The sequence below is a fragment of the Eurosta solidaginis genome, chromosome X (genome assembly GCF_040869045.1).
Source record: "Eurosta solidaginis isolate ZX-2024a chromosome X, ASM4086904v1, whole genome shotgun sequence".
Classification (NCBI taxonomy): Eukaryota; Metazoa; Arthropoda; class Insecta; order Diptera; family Tephritidae; genus Eurosta; species Eurosta solidaginis.
Window position 1 is genome coordinate 136,440,114 of NC_090324.1, and position 15,050 is coordinate 136,455,163.

At 45.4% G+C, this 15,050-nt stretch overlaps 3 protein-coding genes across 3 annotated transcripts in view; 1 reads left to right on the forward strand and 2 right to left on the reverse strand.

Annotated features, from left to right (window-relative positions):
* LOC137235482 (calcium-dependent secretion activator-like) overlaps positions 1-15,050 on the reverse strand; it is a 3,515,579-nt gene that overhangs the window by 1,135,330 nt on the left and 2,365,199 nt on the right. The window lies entirely within an intron of this gene.
* On the reverse strand, positions 12,445-14,868 carry LOC137234199 (uncharacterized). The gene is made up of 2 exons (XM_067757806.1): positions 12,662-14,868; positions 12,445-12,594 (listed from the first exon to the last, which is right to left on the reverse strand). The coding sequence occupies exons 1-2, from the start codon at positions 13,085-13,087 to the stop codon at positions 12,499-12,501; spliced, it is 522 nt and encodes a 173-aa protein (XP_067613907.1). The 5' UTR covers positions 13,088-14,868; the 3' UTR covers positions 12,445-12,498.
* Positions 13,364-14,899, forward strand: LOC137234553 (proteoglycan 4-like). The gene has a single exon (XM_067758011.1). The coding sequence runs from the start codon at positions 13,364-13,366 to the stop codon at positions 14,897-14,899; it is 1,536 nt and encodes a 511-aa protein (XP_067614112.1).

Sequence of the window (15,050 nt, forward strand, 5' to 3'; positions counted from 1 at the left end):
TCTCCAACTCCTTCAGTAGGTCTTCACTTGATTTCCTCGTTCGTTTTGCTTGCACGTACGTGCTCAGTGCGCGGCGTAGATCGGCTACGGTTTGGCCTTCCACGGGAATGCTATGCTTGTTACACTCCTCTATCAGCCTCTCCCTTTTCAGTAAGTAGATCCAATTGAGTTAGTCGGTATTACGCGTCGTAACTTCGGGGGCCGGTGTGTTTGTTGTTTCTGATGGTGTGTTCGTCGAACCCGCCCGGCAGTGTTGGTGGTTGGTGTATTTGTTTTTCCACGGTCATCTGCGGAAGAGGGTCCCTGCTCGGGCGCCATTTATGAGGTGGGTTTTGTCTAAGGCTGGGGTAACGCTCAGTCAATCCAGAGTCGAGTAAAGGTCCCACAAACCCCTACTGAATAAATACACAATATTTATGTGTTACGAACACACGCACACACGGCTGGAGATATTAGACGGGCAGCAGCTTTCCGTCGCAAGATGGCGAGGGGGCGGAGCGGCGGCTAACGGTCGTTGGAATAGAGGAGGTTAGGTAGGACGGCTGAACGGTCGGGTAATGGGCGGTTTGGTACAGCGGTAGGGAAGCCGCGGTTTAACGGCGGTAGGATGGTGGACGGCCAACGGTCGTCGTAGCAGCGGCGGGACAGATGCAGCGGCTTATTGGCGGTGGGATGGTGCACGGCCAACGGTCGTCGTAGCAGCGGCGTGACGGATGCAGCGGCTTAACGGCGGTAGGATGGCGGACGGCCAACGGTCGTCGTAGCAGCGGAGTAACGGATGCAGCGGCTTAACGGCGGTAGGATGGCAGACGGCCAACGGTCGTCGTAGCAGCGGCGTGACGGATGCAGCGGCTTAATGGCTGTAGGATGGGAGACAGCCAACGGTCGTCGTAGCAGAGGCGGGACGGATGCATCGGCTTAATGGCGGTGGGATAGTGCACGGCCAACGGTCGTCGCAGCAGCGGCGTGACGGATGCAGCGGCTTAACGGCGGTAGGATGGCGGACGGCCAACGGTCGGCCTAGCAGCGGAGTAACGGATGCAGCGGCTTAACGGCGGTAGGATGGCAGACGGCCAACGGTCGTCGCAGCAGCGGCGTGACGGATGCAGCGGCTTAACGGCGGTAGGATGACAGATGGCCATCGGCCGTCGTAGCAGCGGCGTGACGGATGCAACATCGGTGGGCTACGGAGCGCGTACCAGGGCCGGATGAGAGGGGAAATAGGCTGGCGACGGGGTTTACCTGGACAGCGGCTGCTTGTTCTGGGCGGGTAGGATGGGCGTACCAAAGGGCTGGTATTGGTAGGTCGGCTTCGACAGGATCGGGCTAATCGTTTTTCTTCGGCAGCCTTGGTAGTTGTTGTTGTTGTTGTAGCGATTAGGTTACTCCCCGAAGGCTTTGGGGAATATTATCGATGAGATGGCCCTTTGTCGGGTACAGATCCGATACGCTCCGGTAACACAGCACCATTAAGGTGCTGGCCCGACCATCTCGGGAACGATTTATATGGCCACATTGAACCTTCAGGCCATCCGTCCCTCCCCACCCCCAAGTTCCATGAGGAGCTTGGGGTCGCCAGAGCCTCGTCTGTTAGTGAAACGGGATTCGCCGCTCGAAGGTGAGGTTGACAATTGGGTTGGAGAAGCTATATATTGCGCTACACAACCCCTTGAATCCCGCAGCCTTGGTAGTCGGCGGGGTCAGTCACCTGCGGGAGAAACTGCGGCGACTCGTTAGTGTTGGTTTCACCGCTGGACATCCCCGCCTCCCTACTTGCATACTAGTAGAAGGTGCGTAAGGGGGCGGAGTTGTACCAGCCGGGGCACCGTGGGTCGACCCGTGGGCGGAGGGGAAGTGCACCTTAACGGCACAGCGGTAGCCCCTGTGCGCACGCATCGGCTCACGGCTGAAACCAGAGCTACGGAGAGGGGTCGTTCGGTCGTTCGGGTAGCGGGTCATTCCTTACCGGACCAGGGCGACGGAGGGAAAAGTAGCCCGAAGACACCACTCTCGTCGTCCTGGTGCAGCAAGGGGTGACTCGCGCCACGGCCGCACCCTCTTCTCCCTAGCTAACTAGTGGGAGTGGTCCCACCCATCCGGCCAGCCTATTAAACCAGAGCTGAGGGTAGGGGTGCTTTGGGTCATTGAGGCGGCGGGCCGATCAAGCACCAAGGTGGGCGACGGAGGGAAAAGTAGTCCGAAGACACCACTCGCGTCGTCCAGCCCTGGTGGGGGGTGAACCGCGCCATGACGGCGCCCCTGCCACGCAGCCCGAGCTCAGGGGGGAAGGGGGTATTTGGTCATTGAGGCAGTGGACCGCTCAAGCACCAAGGTGGGCGACGGAGGGAAAAGTAGTCCGAAGACACCACTCGCGTCGTCCAGCCCTGGTGGAGGGTGACCCGCGCCATGACAGCGCCCTTCCACTCAGCTAGCTAGCCGAAGTGGTTATTTTGTCTTTAAAAAGACAACCACTCCCGCTGGCTCACCTGCGAGGACTGAATTGCAAAAATGCAAATTCGATGTCTATATGCGTGGTGCCGAAAACTGGTTGAGAAGTCAACACACAATTATTGTGATTTTCATTGGTTTGCTATCGTGGTTGTTGACTATGCTATAAAAGAATAAGTACAAATGGTTGTTGGCTATGCTATAATAAAATAAGTACTGGGAGGTTCAGGTTTAAGTGAATAAGGAAATACAGGGGGGTTACGTTATTGTAACGCTACGTTACAATTTTTTAAATCAAATTTTAACAAAAATATGAATATTTTTACAATATATACGTAAATTATGTCAACATTCAACTCCAGTAATGATATGGTGCAACAAATTACAAAAATAAAAGAAATTTTCAAAATGGGCGTGGCACCGCCTTTTTCATTTAATTCGTCTAGAATACTTTTAATGTCATAAGTCGAACAAAAATTGATCAATCTCTGTGAAATTTGGTATAGGCATAGACGGTAACTGTTTTCTGTGAAAATTGGCGCAAACGGTTGAAGCCACGCCTGGTTTTTATACACAGTCGACCGTCCGTCCTTCCGCTCGGCCCTTAACACGATAACTTGAGCAAAAATCTATATATCTTTACTAAACTTAGTTCACGTACTTATCTGAGCTCACTTTATCTTGGTATTAGAAATGGGCGAAATCCGACCTTAACCACGCCCACTTTTTCGATATCGAAAATTTCGAAAAATGAAAAAAATGCCATAATTCTATACCAAATACAAAAAAAGGGATGAAACATGATGATTGGATAGGTTTTTTGACGCAAAATATAACTTTGAAAAAAACTTTGTAAAATGCGCGTGACGCCTACCATCTTAAGTAGAAGAAAATGAAAAAGTTCTGCATGGCAAAATCGAAAGCCTTTGGAATCATAGCAGGAATACTGTTTGTGGTATTACATATATAAATAAATTAGTGGTACCCAACAGATGATGTTCTGGGTCACCCTGGTCCACATTTTGTTCGATATCTCGAAAACGCCTTCACATATAAAACTAAGGCCCGCTCCCTTTTAAAATACTCATTGGTCCAGCTTTATGGCGATATCTCGAAAAGGCGTCCACCTATAGAACTATGGATAACTCCCTTTTAAAATACTCATTACCACCTTTCATTTGATACCCATATAGTACAAACACATTCTAGAGTAACCCCTGGTCCACCTTTATGGCGATATCTCGAAAAGGCGTTCACCTATAGAACTATGACCCACTCTCTTTTAAAATACTCTTTAAAACCTTCCATTTGATATGTCATACAAACACATTCCAGGGTTACCCTAGCTTCATTTTCCTACATGTTGATTTTCCCTTATTTTGTCTCCAAAGCTCTCAGCTGAGTATGTAATATTCGGTTACACCCGAACTTAGCCTTCCTTACTTGTTAAATCGTAGAATTGCCCTTTGGGTATGTAACCCCCCCAACAAGGCAAACGGATATAAGTTCTTTTTTAAAGTGTTTCTTTATTAACTATTTTTTGGTTGTTGTTATATCGGTCTACTGATTTGTAAGATCGCGGGTTTGAATCGGGGTTAAGGCCTAACAATAATTATTTTATCATTATTATTGTTATGATAATTTTATTCTTAATTGAAAAAATTATTAAATTAGAATTGAAGAAAGAAAAAATTTAGACAACTGCCAAAGCTCGTTGTATAGATCCATTTCGGGAACTGCTAAATTCCTTCATCGGCTACGTTTAGGCTCCGCTGCTATAACCATTCAGCCATCACAGCGGTATTTTGTTTGTCTTCATTATTCCTACTTCTATTCTGGTTCTTGCCAATTGACGTTTTTCTTTATTAGTGTCAAACACTAAGCCGAGCAAAAGCTGTTGGTTTTTTTCTTGTTAAATACGTGTGAAATTACCGAGATGGCTTGGTGCCGCTACGCTTAATAATGTAATTCCTAAGGTAATCTGTAATTAATCTATTGATGCATAATTTTCATTCATAAGGTTAGGTTCAATATTATTAGCTACAAACAAAAGAACAAAAACACCAACAGAGGACAAAAAAACCAACGTATGTATGTATAACCACACGTAAATATTTTTACATATATTCTCCCTCTGTTCAGGCAGGATGCCTAACTTTTCCGCATCTGATTGCGACCCCCCCAATGCAACTCTGCAAATCGATACTCGATACTCGAATTAATTTATAACCACCCACACCATCACCCTCATGCATGTGCATGCATGTACATGCACGTGTATGTGTGCTTTTAGTCAGCACTCATGCATATGCATGTCGGGGTTGATGTGTGGGTGCCTTTCCCCTCCAAAACGGAGGATTTTGCGGGTCAACGGTTGTAGCTTGCTATACAACCGGTCTCTTTGATTTCAACAGCCAACGAGTTAACATCTGCCGCCAAGGATCTCCGCCGTGTTCCAACATATTCAGGTAATATTATACCCACGTTATTTTACTTGTACCTAATAAATTTCACCCATTATAACGAGGAAAATCCTCTTGTGCTTTCTCTTATTTCATTGGAGTGAATTCCCACTGAGATCGACCCCGGTGCGCCCACCTCTCCAGGATTAGACGCACACCGGCCGAACATTTGGTCCTTCTCCCCGAAAAAGGAACCACAGCGATATAAATTACAGTCCACAACATAAGACCATAGCTGACCGCACACATTTAAGAATTTCTCACAAAATTCATCAGGAAAAGTATTTTGCCCACCAACAAAAAGTCTATTATTTAACACCAGCGTCAAAACACTGAGCAAGCGACAGCCAGCGGAAGCCACTGCAGCACACAAGCTACGTGCCACACCGGAAAACAAATCACCAAAAAGTTCAAAGTAAGTGCAATATTTCTTGCCACATTTTTTTGGTTAAAAAATAATAAATAAAAAGTGCGAAAATCCATTTGAAGTGCCATAAGTGCTTGTAACTGACCGCGAAAAGTGTAAAAACCTGTGTAGTGCCAAAAAGAAAAATAGGTGCAAACGCGTTGCATTATTTATTTTTTATAACGTCGTTTAACATTCTTTGTGACTATCTGGTCTGTCCCCCCACCAGCGGTAAGGCTCTCCGGACACAGCACAAGGAAGAGGTGCACATAACCTCACATTCACATAAAAATCTCACGCCATACGGCTGTGGCAATTTTCATTTTCTTTTCAAGCACTTTAATTTTCACTAATTAAATCGACACAGTTTTTACAACAGTTTTCACTGAGTTTTAACACTTTTCGTCGAGTTGTTATATCAGCGCGCGCACTTATTTATAACAAATTTTAACGTTGAAGTGGCGAGTGGCCCCTTTAATTCCACAAAAGACGTTGTTGTTGCTCTCCCCTTCTCCCTGCTTTTCGGCACAAATAAGCTGCAAAGTCAGTGAAAAAATAAACAAATTGAAAGCGTTAAATAAAGAGTTTTTCTATATTTTAATCATTGTTGGTTGGGTGATTCGCACAGGTTTTTTCAGTTTTACAACCCCTTTTTAATTTGATCACAAATTTTAATCCATGAACATGGAATCATATATTAGATTGGCCGATCGAATAATCGAATTCGAGGCCGATTTTAATGACATCAATGCGGCTCTGCACACTGTACACACTCTTGCAATACAGCAAAAAGAGTTGCAAGCTAAGTGGGAAAAAGCAGAGAACGCCCTAGAGGAGTTGCTTGGCTCTGACACGCTCCACGCAAAGAAAATTGCAGCGGTCAAGATCAAGCATAAAGCGGCATATGCCGTATTCCTGAGATGCATGTCAAACATGGCTGAACTTCAAGCCAAATTGAAGGAGGAAAAAGATAGGGCAGTCAAACCTGAGGGAGAACGCGGGCGCGAACACATTATCCGCCTGCTAGCTTGCGATACTGAGGTATTCAAGGGCGACTACCTATCTTGGCCAACGTTTCGTGACCTGTTCATGGCCATCTATAAAAATAACAGTCGCTTAAGCCCGGTAGAAAAGTTATTCCACGTTAACCAAAAAACCCAAGGTGAGGCAAAGGACATTGTCAAGAAATGTCCTTTGACAAATGAAGGCTTCGAAACAGCCTGGAAAAACCTTTGTGAGAGATACGAGAATAAACGGATTCTCGTGAACTCACAACTACAAATTTTGTTTAATTTAAAAAAGATAGATAGCGAGTGCGGCAGCTCTATCAAAACCTTACAGCGCGACATAAATAATTGCTTGGCATCTCTAAAAACACATCAGATCGATGTTTCAAATTGGGATGCGATTATTACCTATTTATGTTCGACAAAATTACCTGAAAATACGTTGGCTCTATGGGAGCAGAGCATTGACCACAAGACGGACATATCCAAGTGGGAGGATATGGACAAATTCTTGTCAAATCGTTTCCAGACACTTGAAACCGTGTCTGGTTTTACAGGGAATGCCACTTCTAAAGTGCAAAAATCAAACACGTCGCGCCAGTCGACAGAAAACCCTACAAAAAGACTTGGTGCTTTTCAAACCAAAGTAACCAAGCAAACAACAAAATCAATGTGTAAAATGTGCAAATCTACGGAGCACAGATTACGCAACTGTTCACGTTTTTGCGATTTAAACCCAGTAGAAAGGATTAAATTCGTCAAATCAACAAATGGCTGCCTGAATTGTTTATCCCCAGGACACACAGTGACGAGGTGCACCAGTTCATACAACTGTTCCAAATGCCACTCTCGTCACCACACGCTCCTGCATGCGGACACACTTCAGCAACCGGCGGTACGAAATCCCTTCAAAGATGCGGATAATGCCCCATCAACTTCGGCACAGGCAAGGAAAAGACAGGAATCGGGACAACCACCTTCCTCTGCGAATCAAAATGTCAAATCCTGCCATGCCAATTCCAGCACAGGCGTGCTATAAGGAACTGCTCGCGTACACATTCACCATAATGGTACCGACTTCTCCGCGCGGGCATTAATTGATTCTGGGTCTGAATGTTCCTTTATAACTGAAAGACTGAAACGCAGAATCAATTTGCCAGCGAGGAAAATGCATGCCCATGTTTCAGGCATCACAAATGCGGTGTCAGCTCAGGTGAAAGAAGCATCCAACATCGAACTACGTTCACCAGTGGATCCCTGCTTCAGCCTGACTACACCCGTACTAGTTCTAACGAAACTCACTGGGAATCTTCCATCCTGCCATATCAACGCAATGACTATGCAGGCATTCCCAGACTTAGTTCTGGCAGACAAGAGGTTCTACGTCAACGAAGACGTAGACCTCATACTTGGCGGAGACATATATCCCCAAATTATAATGAACGGTATAAAAAAGAATGTGCTAAACACACTCTTAGCCCAAGAGACAGTGTTCGGTTGGATACTGACCGGTCGTATCGAATCACCGAATCCAACGAAGAGCATTATGTCTTTCTACAACGAGGTTGCGTTAGACAATCAACTCAAAGCTTTCTGGGAGGTAGAAAATGTATCAAAAAACAAAATATTAACTGAAGATGAAAGGTATTGCGAAAACTTATTTAAAGAAACAACGAAACGTGATGAAGATGGAAGGTACACCGTATCACTACCATTCAGGCAGGATTACCCTAATAACATTAATTTGGGACCGTCCCTGAAACGCGCCTGCTCTCAATTCTTCCGGAATGAGGGGCGACTAATAAAAAATCCAGATTTAGGGAAAGAATATGTTCGAGTGTTGTCAGAATATGATACGCTCGGACATATGAGAAAATTAAAAAAGAATATCACATCCGACGATTCGGATCATTACTTCCTGCCCCACCACGCTGTTGTAAAAGCAGAAAGTACAACCACCAAGGTACGCGTAGTATTTAACGCCTCGAGCCCTACGGCCAACGGTAATAGCTTAAACGATATTCTCCTCCCAGGCCCAGTTCTACAAGCCGATCTACCCATACTTATCTTACGATGGAGACTATACCGCTTCGTATTCAATAGCGACATCGAAAAGATGTATCGACAAATTTGGGTGAACGAAAATCACACCAAATTTCAACGTATTGTGCATCGCACTTCCCCGAATGACCCTATTAGTCTTTACGAATTAAGGACGGTTACCTTCGGAGTGAATTGCGCTCCATATCTCGCGATAAGAATGATCCTACAACTAGCAGACGACGTCTCAAACTCGCACCCTACCGCGGCTAGCATACTGCGAGAATACATGTATGTAGATGATGTGTTAGCGGGTGGACATACGATCACATCGACTATTAAAGCCAGAGATGAAATTCGTCAAGTCCTACAATCAGCGGGCTTTCCACTTCGCAAATGGACCTCCAACTCAGAGGACATTCTAAGGGACATCCCCAAAGCAGACCTGCTCAATGAAAACTTCCTGGCATTCGAAGATACCAGTTCAGTTAAAGCGTTAGGCATTCGATGGAATGCCCTCTCCGATTTATTTTATTTTAACGCAGGGACGCTGGACAACCCGGAAAACATTACGAAGAGAGCGATACTATCAGCAATCGCCAAACTTTTCGATCCATTAGGGTGGCTGGCACCAATGGTGATTGTGGCAAAAATACTCATGCAAAGTATTTGGTTAGAAGAGACCGCTTGGGACGAACCAGTGTCTACCAGTACGCTGGAAAGATGGAAAACCTTCACCGACCAATACCACGAAATCGATAAAATCCGGATACCTAGATGGGTCAACTTTTCACCAGGAACCGACATCGAGATCCATGGATTTTGTGATGCATCCGAGAAGGCTTATGCAGCAGCCATTTACATGCGCGTCAAAACGGATGATAATGTCTGCACGAACCTGCTTCTAGCCAAAACCCGAGTAGCCCCAGTGAAAACTCTTTCTCTTCCACGTTTGGAACTTTGCGGAGCCGTGCTGTTAGCGGAAATCACCGAATCCATTTTCAGAAACCTTAAGTTGGGACCAGTGAGAGTTCACCTTTGGACGGATTCAACTATCGTCCTCGCATGGATAAGGAAACCGCCGTGTTCCTGGTCCACTTTCGTCGCACATCGGATCACCAAGATTATCGACATGGTCGGAAATAGGGACTGGCTACATGTAAACTCAGAATCTAACCCAGCAGATTTAGGTAGCAGAGGATTACCTGCGTCTGAATTGGTCAACAATTCGTTGTGGTGGCAGGGACCTTCTTGGCTGCAAGAAGACACTTCCCAATGGCCAGCACAAGAAAGTGACTACATCACCTCCGTAGAGGAAAAGAGGGCAAAGACCTGCGCAACAACAACCGTCAATCCTACCGATATTCTTCAACGCTTTTCCGACCTACCTAGGGCTCTACGGGTCTTATCATACGTTATGAGGTTCTACCGAAGAACCCACCCCGAAACAAAAAATTCATTCCAGGTCATGTCGCACCTAATCTCCCCTGATGAAATTAAGGCCACTACACGACTTTTAATTAAAATCTATCAGAAACAACATTATAGTTCCGAATATAATTATCTAAAGGCCGGAAAACCAATTGCAGGGAAAAGTGCAATACTTTCACTTAATCCCTACTTAGACCAAGATGGCATCATTCGGGTAGGAGGGCGACTCGGGGCGTCAAAGGACTTAGCCTTTAATGAACGCCACCCAATCCTCCTCCCATACAACTGTCGGTTATCCCGGCTGACAGTCCTAATGTTTCATCAACAAAGTTTGCATGGGGAGAACCAACTCATGTTGCGTCTGATACGCACCCAATACTGGATACCTAACATCAAAACCATGATTAGGGCTACAATTCACAATTGCAAAGTTTGCACTGTACACCGAAAGCGTGCTCAGACCCAACTTATGGGTATTCTCCCTCGCGAACGCACGACATTCAGCCGTGCATTCACGAATACTGGAGTCGACTTTGCCGGACCCTTCGACATTAAAAGTTACCGCGGCAGAGGGTGTCGACTATCCAAAGGCTATGTCTGCCTTTTCGTGTGTTTTTCCACACGAGCGATTCATCTGGAGGCCACTACTGACCTCAGCACCCCATCATTTCTTGCGGCTTTTGCCCGTTTTATATCTAGACGCGGATGTCCCAAAAACGTCTACTCCGACAACGGTACAAACTTTGTCGGAGCTTCACGATCCCTACGATCGGAATTCAAAACTTTCATGGCACAAGCCCGAGACAATGCTGTCTCGAAGTACAGCCACCAGTCACTCACTTGGCATTTCATCCCTGCGGGCGCTCCCCACATGGGAGGGCTGTGGGAGGCTGGAGTGAAAAGCTTCAAAAGCCACTTCAAAAAGATAGCCTCACCACACAAATTTACATTGGAGGAATTCCGTACACTCTTGTGCCGCATCGAGGCATGCCTGAACTCGCGGCCGCTCAGCCCGGCATCCAATGACCCAACGGACCTTGAGCCGCTTACTCCAGGTCATTTCCTCACTGGCAGCCATCTACTGGCTCCGCCAGAGCCGGATGCTAGTGAGAGCCCTGCCTCGATGATCAATCGGTGGCAGAAACTCAAAGCCCTCCATCACACTTTCTGCAAGCGATGGAAAACCGAATATCTATCCGAACTTCAAAAAAGAGTGAAGTGGAAGCATCCCAAACAAAATATAAAAGTGGGAGATCTCGCTGTCCTCAAAGAGGACCACTTATCTCCCAACGAATGGAGGTTAGGTCGAGTTGTCAACGTACACCCCGGCGAAGATGACCGAGTACGCGTAGTCGACCTCAAAACCGAGAAGGGTCAAGTCAGACGACCTTTTGTCAAACTGATCCTTCTTCCAACGGAATAGACGGATTGCGAGAAGGCTAAGTGCTCCTCCTAACAATCCCTCCGTTCCTCCATACCCCTCCCTTCAAAAAATATCAAACCCAAAACACTATTTCCCCGACTACCTACAATTAGAGGCCCACGGTTGGTGATAGCATCGAAAGCATATTAAGGAACCCACGTCTTCGTGTCTCTCTATCCCTAAGCTTGTGTTTCTCCCGAGCCATATATTATCATCAACCCCCCGGTCTCGTGAGGGTGCGAGTCTACCGGAGGGGAAACCTAAGGCGTACTACGCGATGGCAATGGGGAAAGGGAGCGCGGGACATAAAGACGCGTTCAACCACGCGCCGTGATGCCCCGCTATCCCTAAGCTTGCGTCACTCCCGCGGCCCTAATTATAATCAACCACCCCGGTCTCGTGAGGGTGCGAGTCTACCGGAGGGCGATCCTACATCTCATTTTTCTTTTTTCGCACCCCCGGTCTCGTACCGAGTCTGCCGGAGGGGGAATCCTACACCTAGCTACTTGTGGGCAATGGGGAAAGGGAGCTAGAGACACGAGGACGCATGGGAGCTTACCAAAAGCTCGCAAAGCAAAAAGGAAAACTGAGGCTTCATAATAATACTAACCGGGGGCCCCTTGCAAAAAAAACACCCCAAATTCACTCGCTCACCCAGAGCGAGGACACCAGAAACCATCCCATTCACTCGTTATCCCATAACGAGGACATCATAAAAATCTACAACAGAAGGGCGAACCCATCTGCCACAAAACACTTATTTTTGAATTTTCAAAAATTAAACTCCAAGTTCACTCGCTCACCCCGGAGCGAGGACCCCAAAACAAATTCCAAATTCAATTCAATTTCAAAAATTAACCCAAATTCACCCGCTCACCCCGAGCGAGGACACAAGAAACCACTCCCATTCACTAGTTATCCCATAACGAGGACATCATAAAAATCTACAGCAGTAGGGCGAACCGATCTGCCACAGAACCTAAAGGCGTTCAGCCCATTATCGTTCTTAATGCCCAGCTCTCGTTCACCCCGAACGAGGCCAACAACCTGCTTAACCCAGCTCTCGTTCACCCCGAGCGAGGCCAACAACCCGTATAACCCTGCTCTCGTTCCCCCGAACGAGGCCAACACAATCCTGACGCAGATCCCCAATCTGCCACACAATACAAATAAAAACCACCCGCTCCCCGAAGGTCGCTGGTTTTACTACATATGCATTAAATTTGACTTACGATTCACGACCCGAGTCTTCGTTCATATGGGCATTTGGATTGAAATTGTTTACTTGGAGCTCTTGCGAATCTTCATCAGTATTATGACTTGGAGTATTACGAGTGTAAACTCATCATCATCTTTCGGGTCTGGTGCATAAGAGTCCTAAACTCATTTGAATATTAATAAACATTTGGCATACCAATCGAATATTTTATTCGGAGATACATACCTCCTCATCCTCAACTTTTGGCATATCTGGCGAGCAATAGAGCGTTTGTGCTGGCTGAGTTTGTACGCTCATTAGTTGGTTTTCTTGATGTTGGAAATTTTTAGCATTTCGTATAATTTGTTGCATATCGGCAAAAGTTAGATGAAAGGGCAAAGGTGGTACTGGTACATCCATATTATTTGAAATAGCTTGTCTCATTTCCGGTAATGTCATATTGTAAGAAAATATGGGTGCAGGGTTTGAGGTGGATGGTGCATCAGGGTTGTTGGCATTAACTGCATTGCCGCTCATATTATGAGTGAATAACATAGACCCGCCAGCGGCGGCAGCACTATTAGCACCCATAGCAGCAACAGCTGCGGCTGCATTTTGTCTTTGAAGAGCTGCCTGCAAATTCTTTCTGGTCAAGAATAGTTTTGCGTTCATGTTGTACAGAACCACTTCGCATTCCGCGGGCTAAACATTTTTGTAGACGACAAAATTGACAGCGATTTCGATGATGTTTTGGTAACTTCACAATTCATAGAACCACGACATCGATATCCCAATTGTTTGCGGTGGAACGGCATCAAAAAAAAAAAAAAAAAAATCAACAACTGTCACAAAACAGAGAAAGCCGTCAACAAGCAGTTCAGATGACTTTTTAATGACGACTCAAACGCTGAATCATACAAAGAGGATCTAGAAGATGAGCTAGACAAGATGTATCGTGCAATTGCTAAAGATAGCGATTCTAATTTTTCGGATGAATCTAAAATTGTCACCACACGCCCCATAAAGCGAGTTAAACAACAACCACAGCAACGCAAAACTCCTATTGGGCCACCGAATGCCTCTACAACGCCACGTCCAACTGCCTCTACCACGCCACGTCCAACTATCACAACAACGCCACGTCCAACTGCCTCTACCACGCCACGTCCAACTATCACAACAACGCCACGACCAACGTCTACAGTCGCCCAAAAAAAAAGTCAGCCTTCACAATTGCTACTTCTCAGAAAATCCTTTGCTGCTAATGTAAATCGTTCGATTGAGCCTATGGCAGGTGTTAAGCGTGCTCGTAATGATTTAGATAGCAGCGATAGTGATGCAGATGTATCGGGCATCGCGCGGAAACGCTTCTTATTAGCAAAGTCATCATCAAATGTGGCAAGCGGTAGAGATAATGAACAACAGCAACAGCATAATAAAACTTCAAATTCCAGTGAGATTACTATGCTTATGAGAAAGACGAATCAACAACAACGGCAAACTCTAAATGGTAAAAAAATAATTAAGTTAAAAACGGATGGTCTTGCATTATTGGAGGAACCAAAACGAAATACAACAACAAGAATTATAGAAAAGCGTACATTAATGGATGGTAACAGTGTTACATTGAGGGTGACGCAGCAACCTAGATTTCTACAAACTGTGCGTAGTAATAATAGTAATATTAAAACTACAGCAAAATCTTCCACACAAACATCAACTTCAACATCACGCACTCTTATAACAATGCCAAAGAAAACGCAACATGCGCGCAGTCTGTCTTTACCAAAACGTCGAAGTGCGTCATCTGCTATTACGAAGCCGATACCAAAGTCTACGGTCAAGCGTAAATCAACAAATGAGAGTATTGAGGAAAATAAAGCAATAGAAGCAGAACCCCTCTCAACAACTATAGAGGATTTTGAGACTATGCCCAATTTCACAATAGTCAATATAAACGATATAATTAATAAAAAAGGAGATGTACTAATTTCGAAAAGTGACAAAACACAGAAATTAGATGACAACGATATGTCAAATGATCACGCTTTGGTAGAAAACAGAAAACCTGATGACTATTCTCCTGTTAAGCCGGAACGTCGCAAATTTGTGCCGCCCATTAAAAAAGCAAGTGGCGATGTTCGCCTGCCTAGAAGTCCTATGACCACGTCAACAAAAAGCCACCAACTCCGAAAATTCTCAATCACATACTTACAAAAAAAAAAATCATCGCCAACTAATCTCAATTCATCCCCTAATAGTAATAAAGTGAACTCAAGTATTTCGTCTGATAAGCCCGCACCACGTATACTTAATTCCGTAGTAGTAGCGAAAAAAAAACCTCAACCTGTCAAACCGATGATAGCAAATTTTGATGATTCAGATAATGAAGATTCATATCACTTTTCATTAGATGGAGATGAGGATATGGGTGGGTTAGATGAAGATAAGGACGATACAAACGATCCAACTAATTTTGTATAGGTATCAGCAACTGTAAAGCTTTTTCAATAACACGTCGATCTAATAAAGTTTGTATTTGCGCAACTGCTGTGGCAGGACTATGCATGGGATCCATATTGAGATTTAGATTTTGCGTATTATTGTTATTTGCACTGTTGGTGAGATTTTGTAA

Bases quoted from the DNA above. Each gene is read 5' to 3' on its own strand.
- LOC137234199 (XM_067757806.1), bottom strand. From the start codon at position 13,087: ATGAACGCAAAACTATTCTTGACCAGAAAGAATTTGCAGGCAGCTCTT. The intron at 12,595-12,661 runs GTATGTATCTCC...AAATGAGTTTAG, and splicing joins CAAAAGTTGAGGATGAGGAG to GACTCTTATGCACCAGACCC.
- LOC137234553 (XM_067758011.1), top strand. From the start codon at position 13,364: ATGTATCGTGCAATTGCTAAAGATAGCGATTCTAATTTTTCGGATGAA.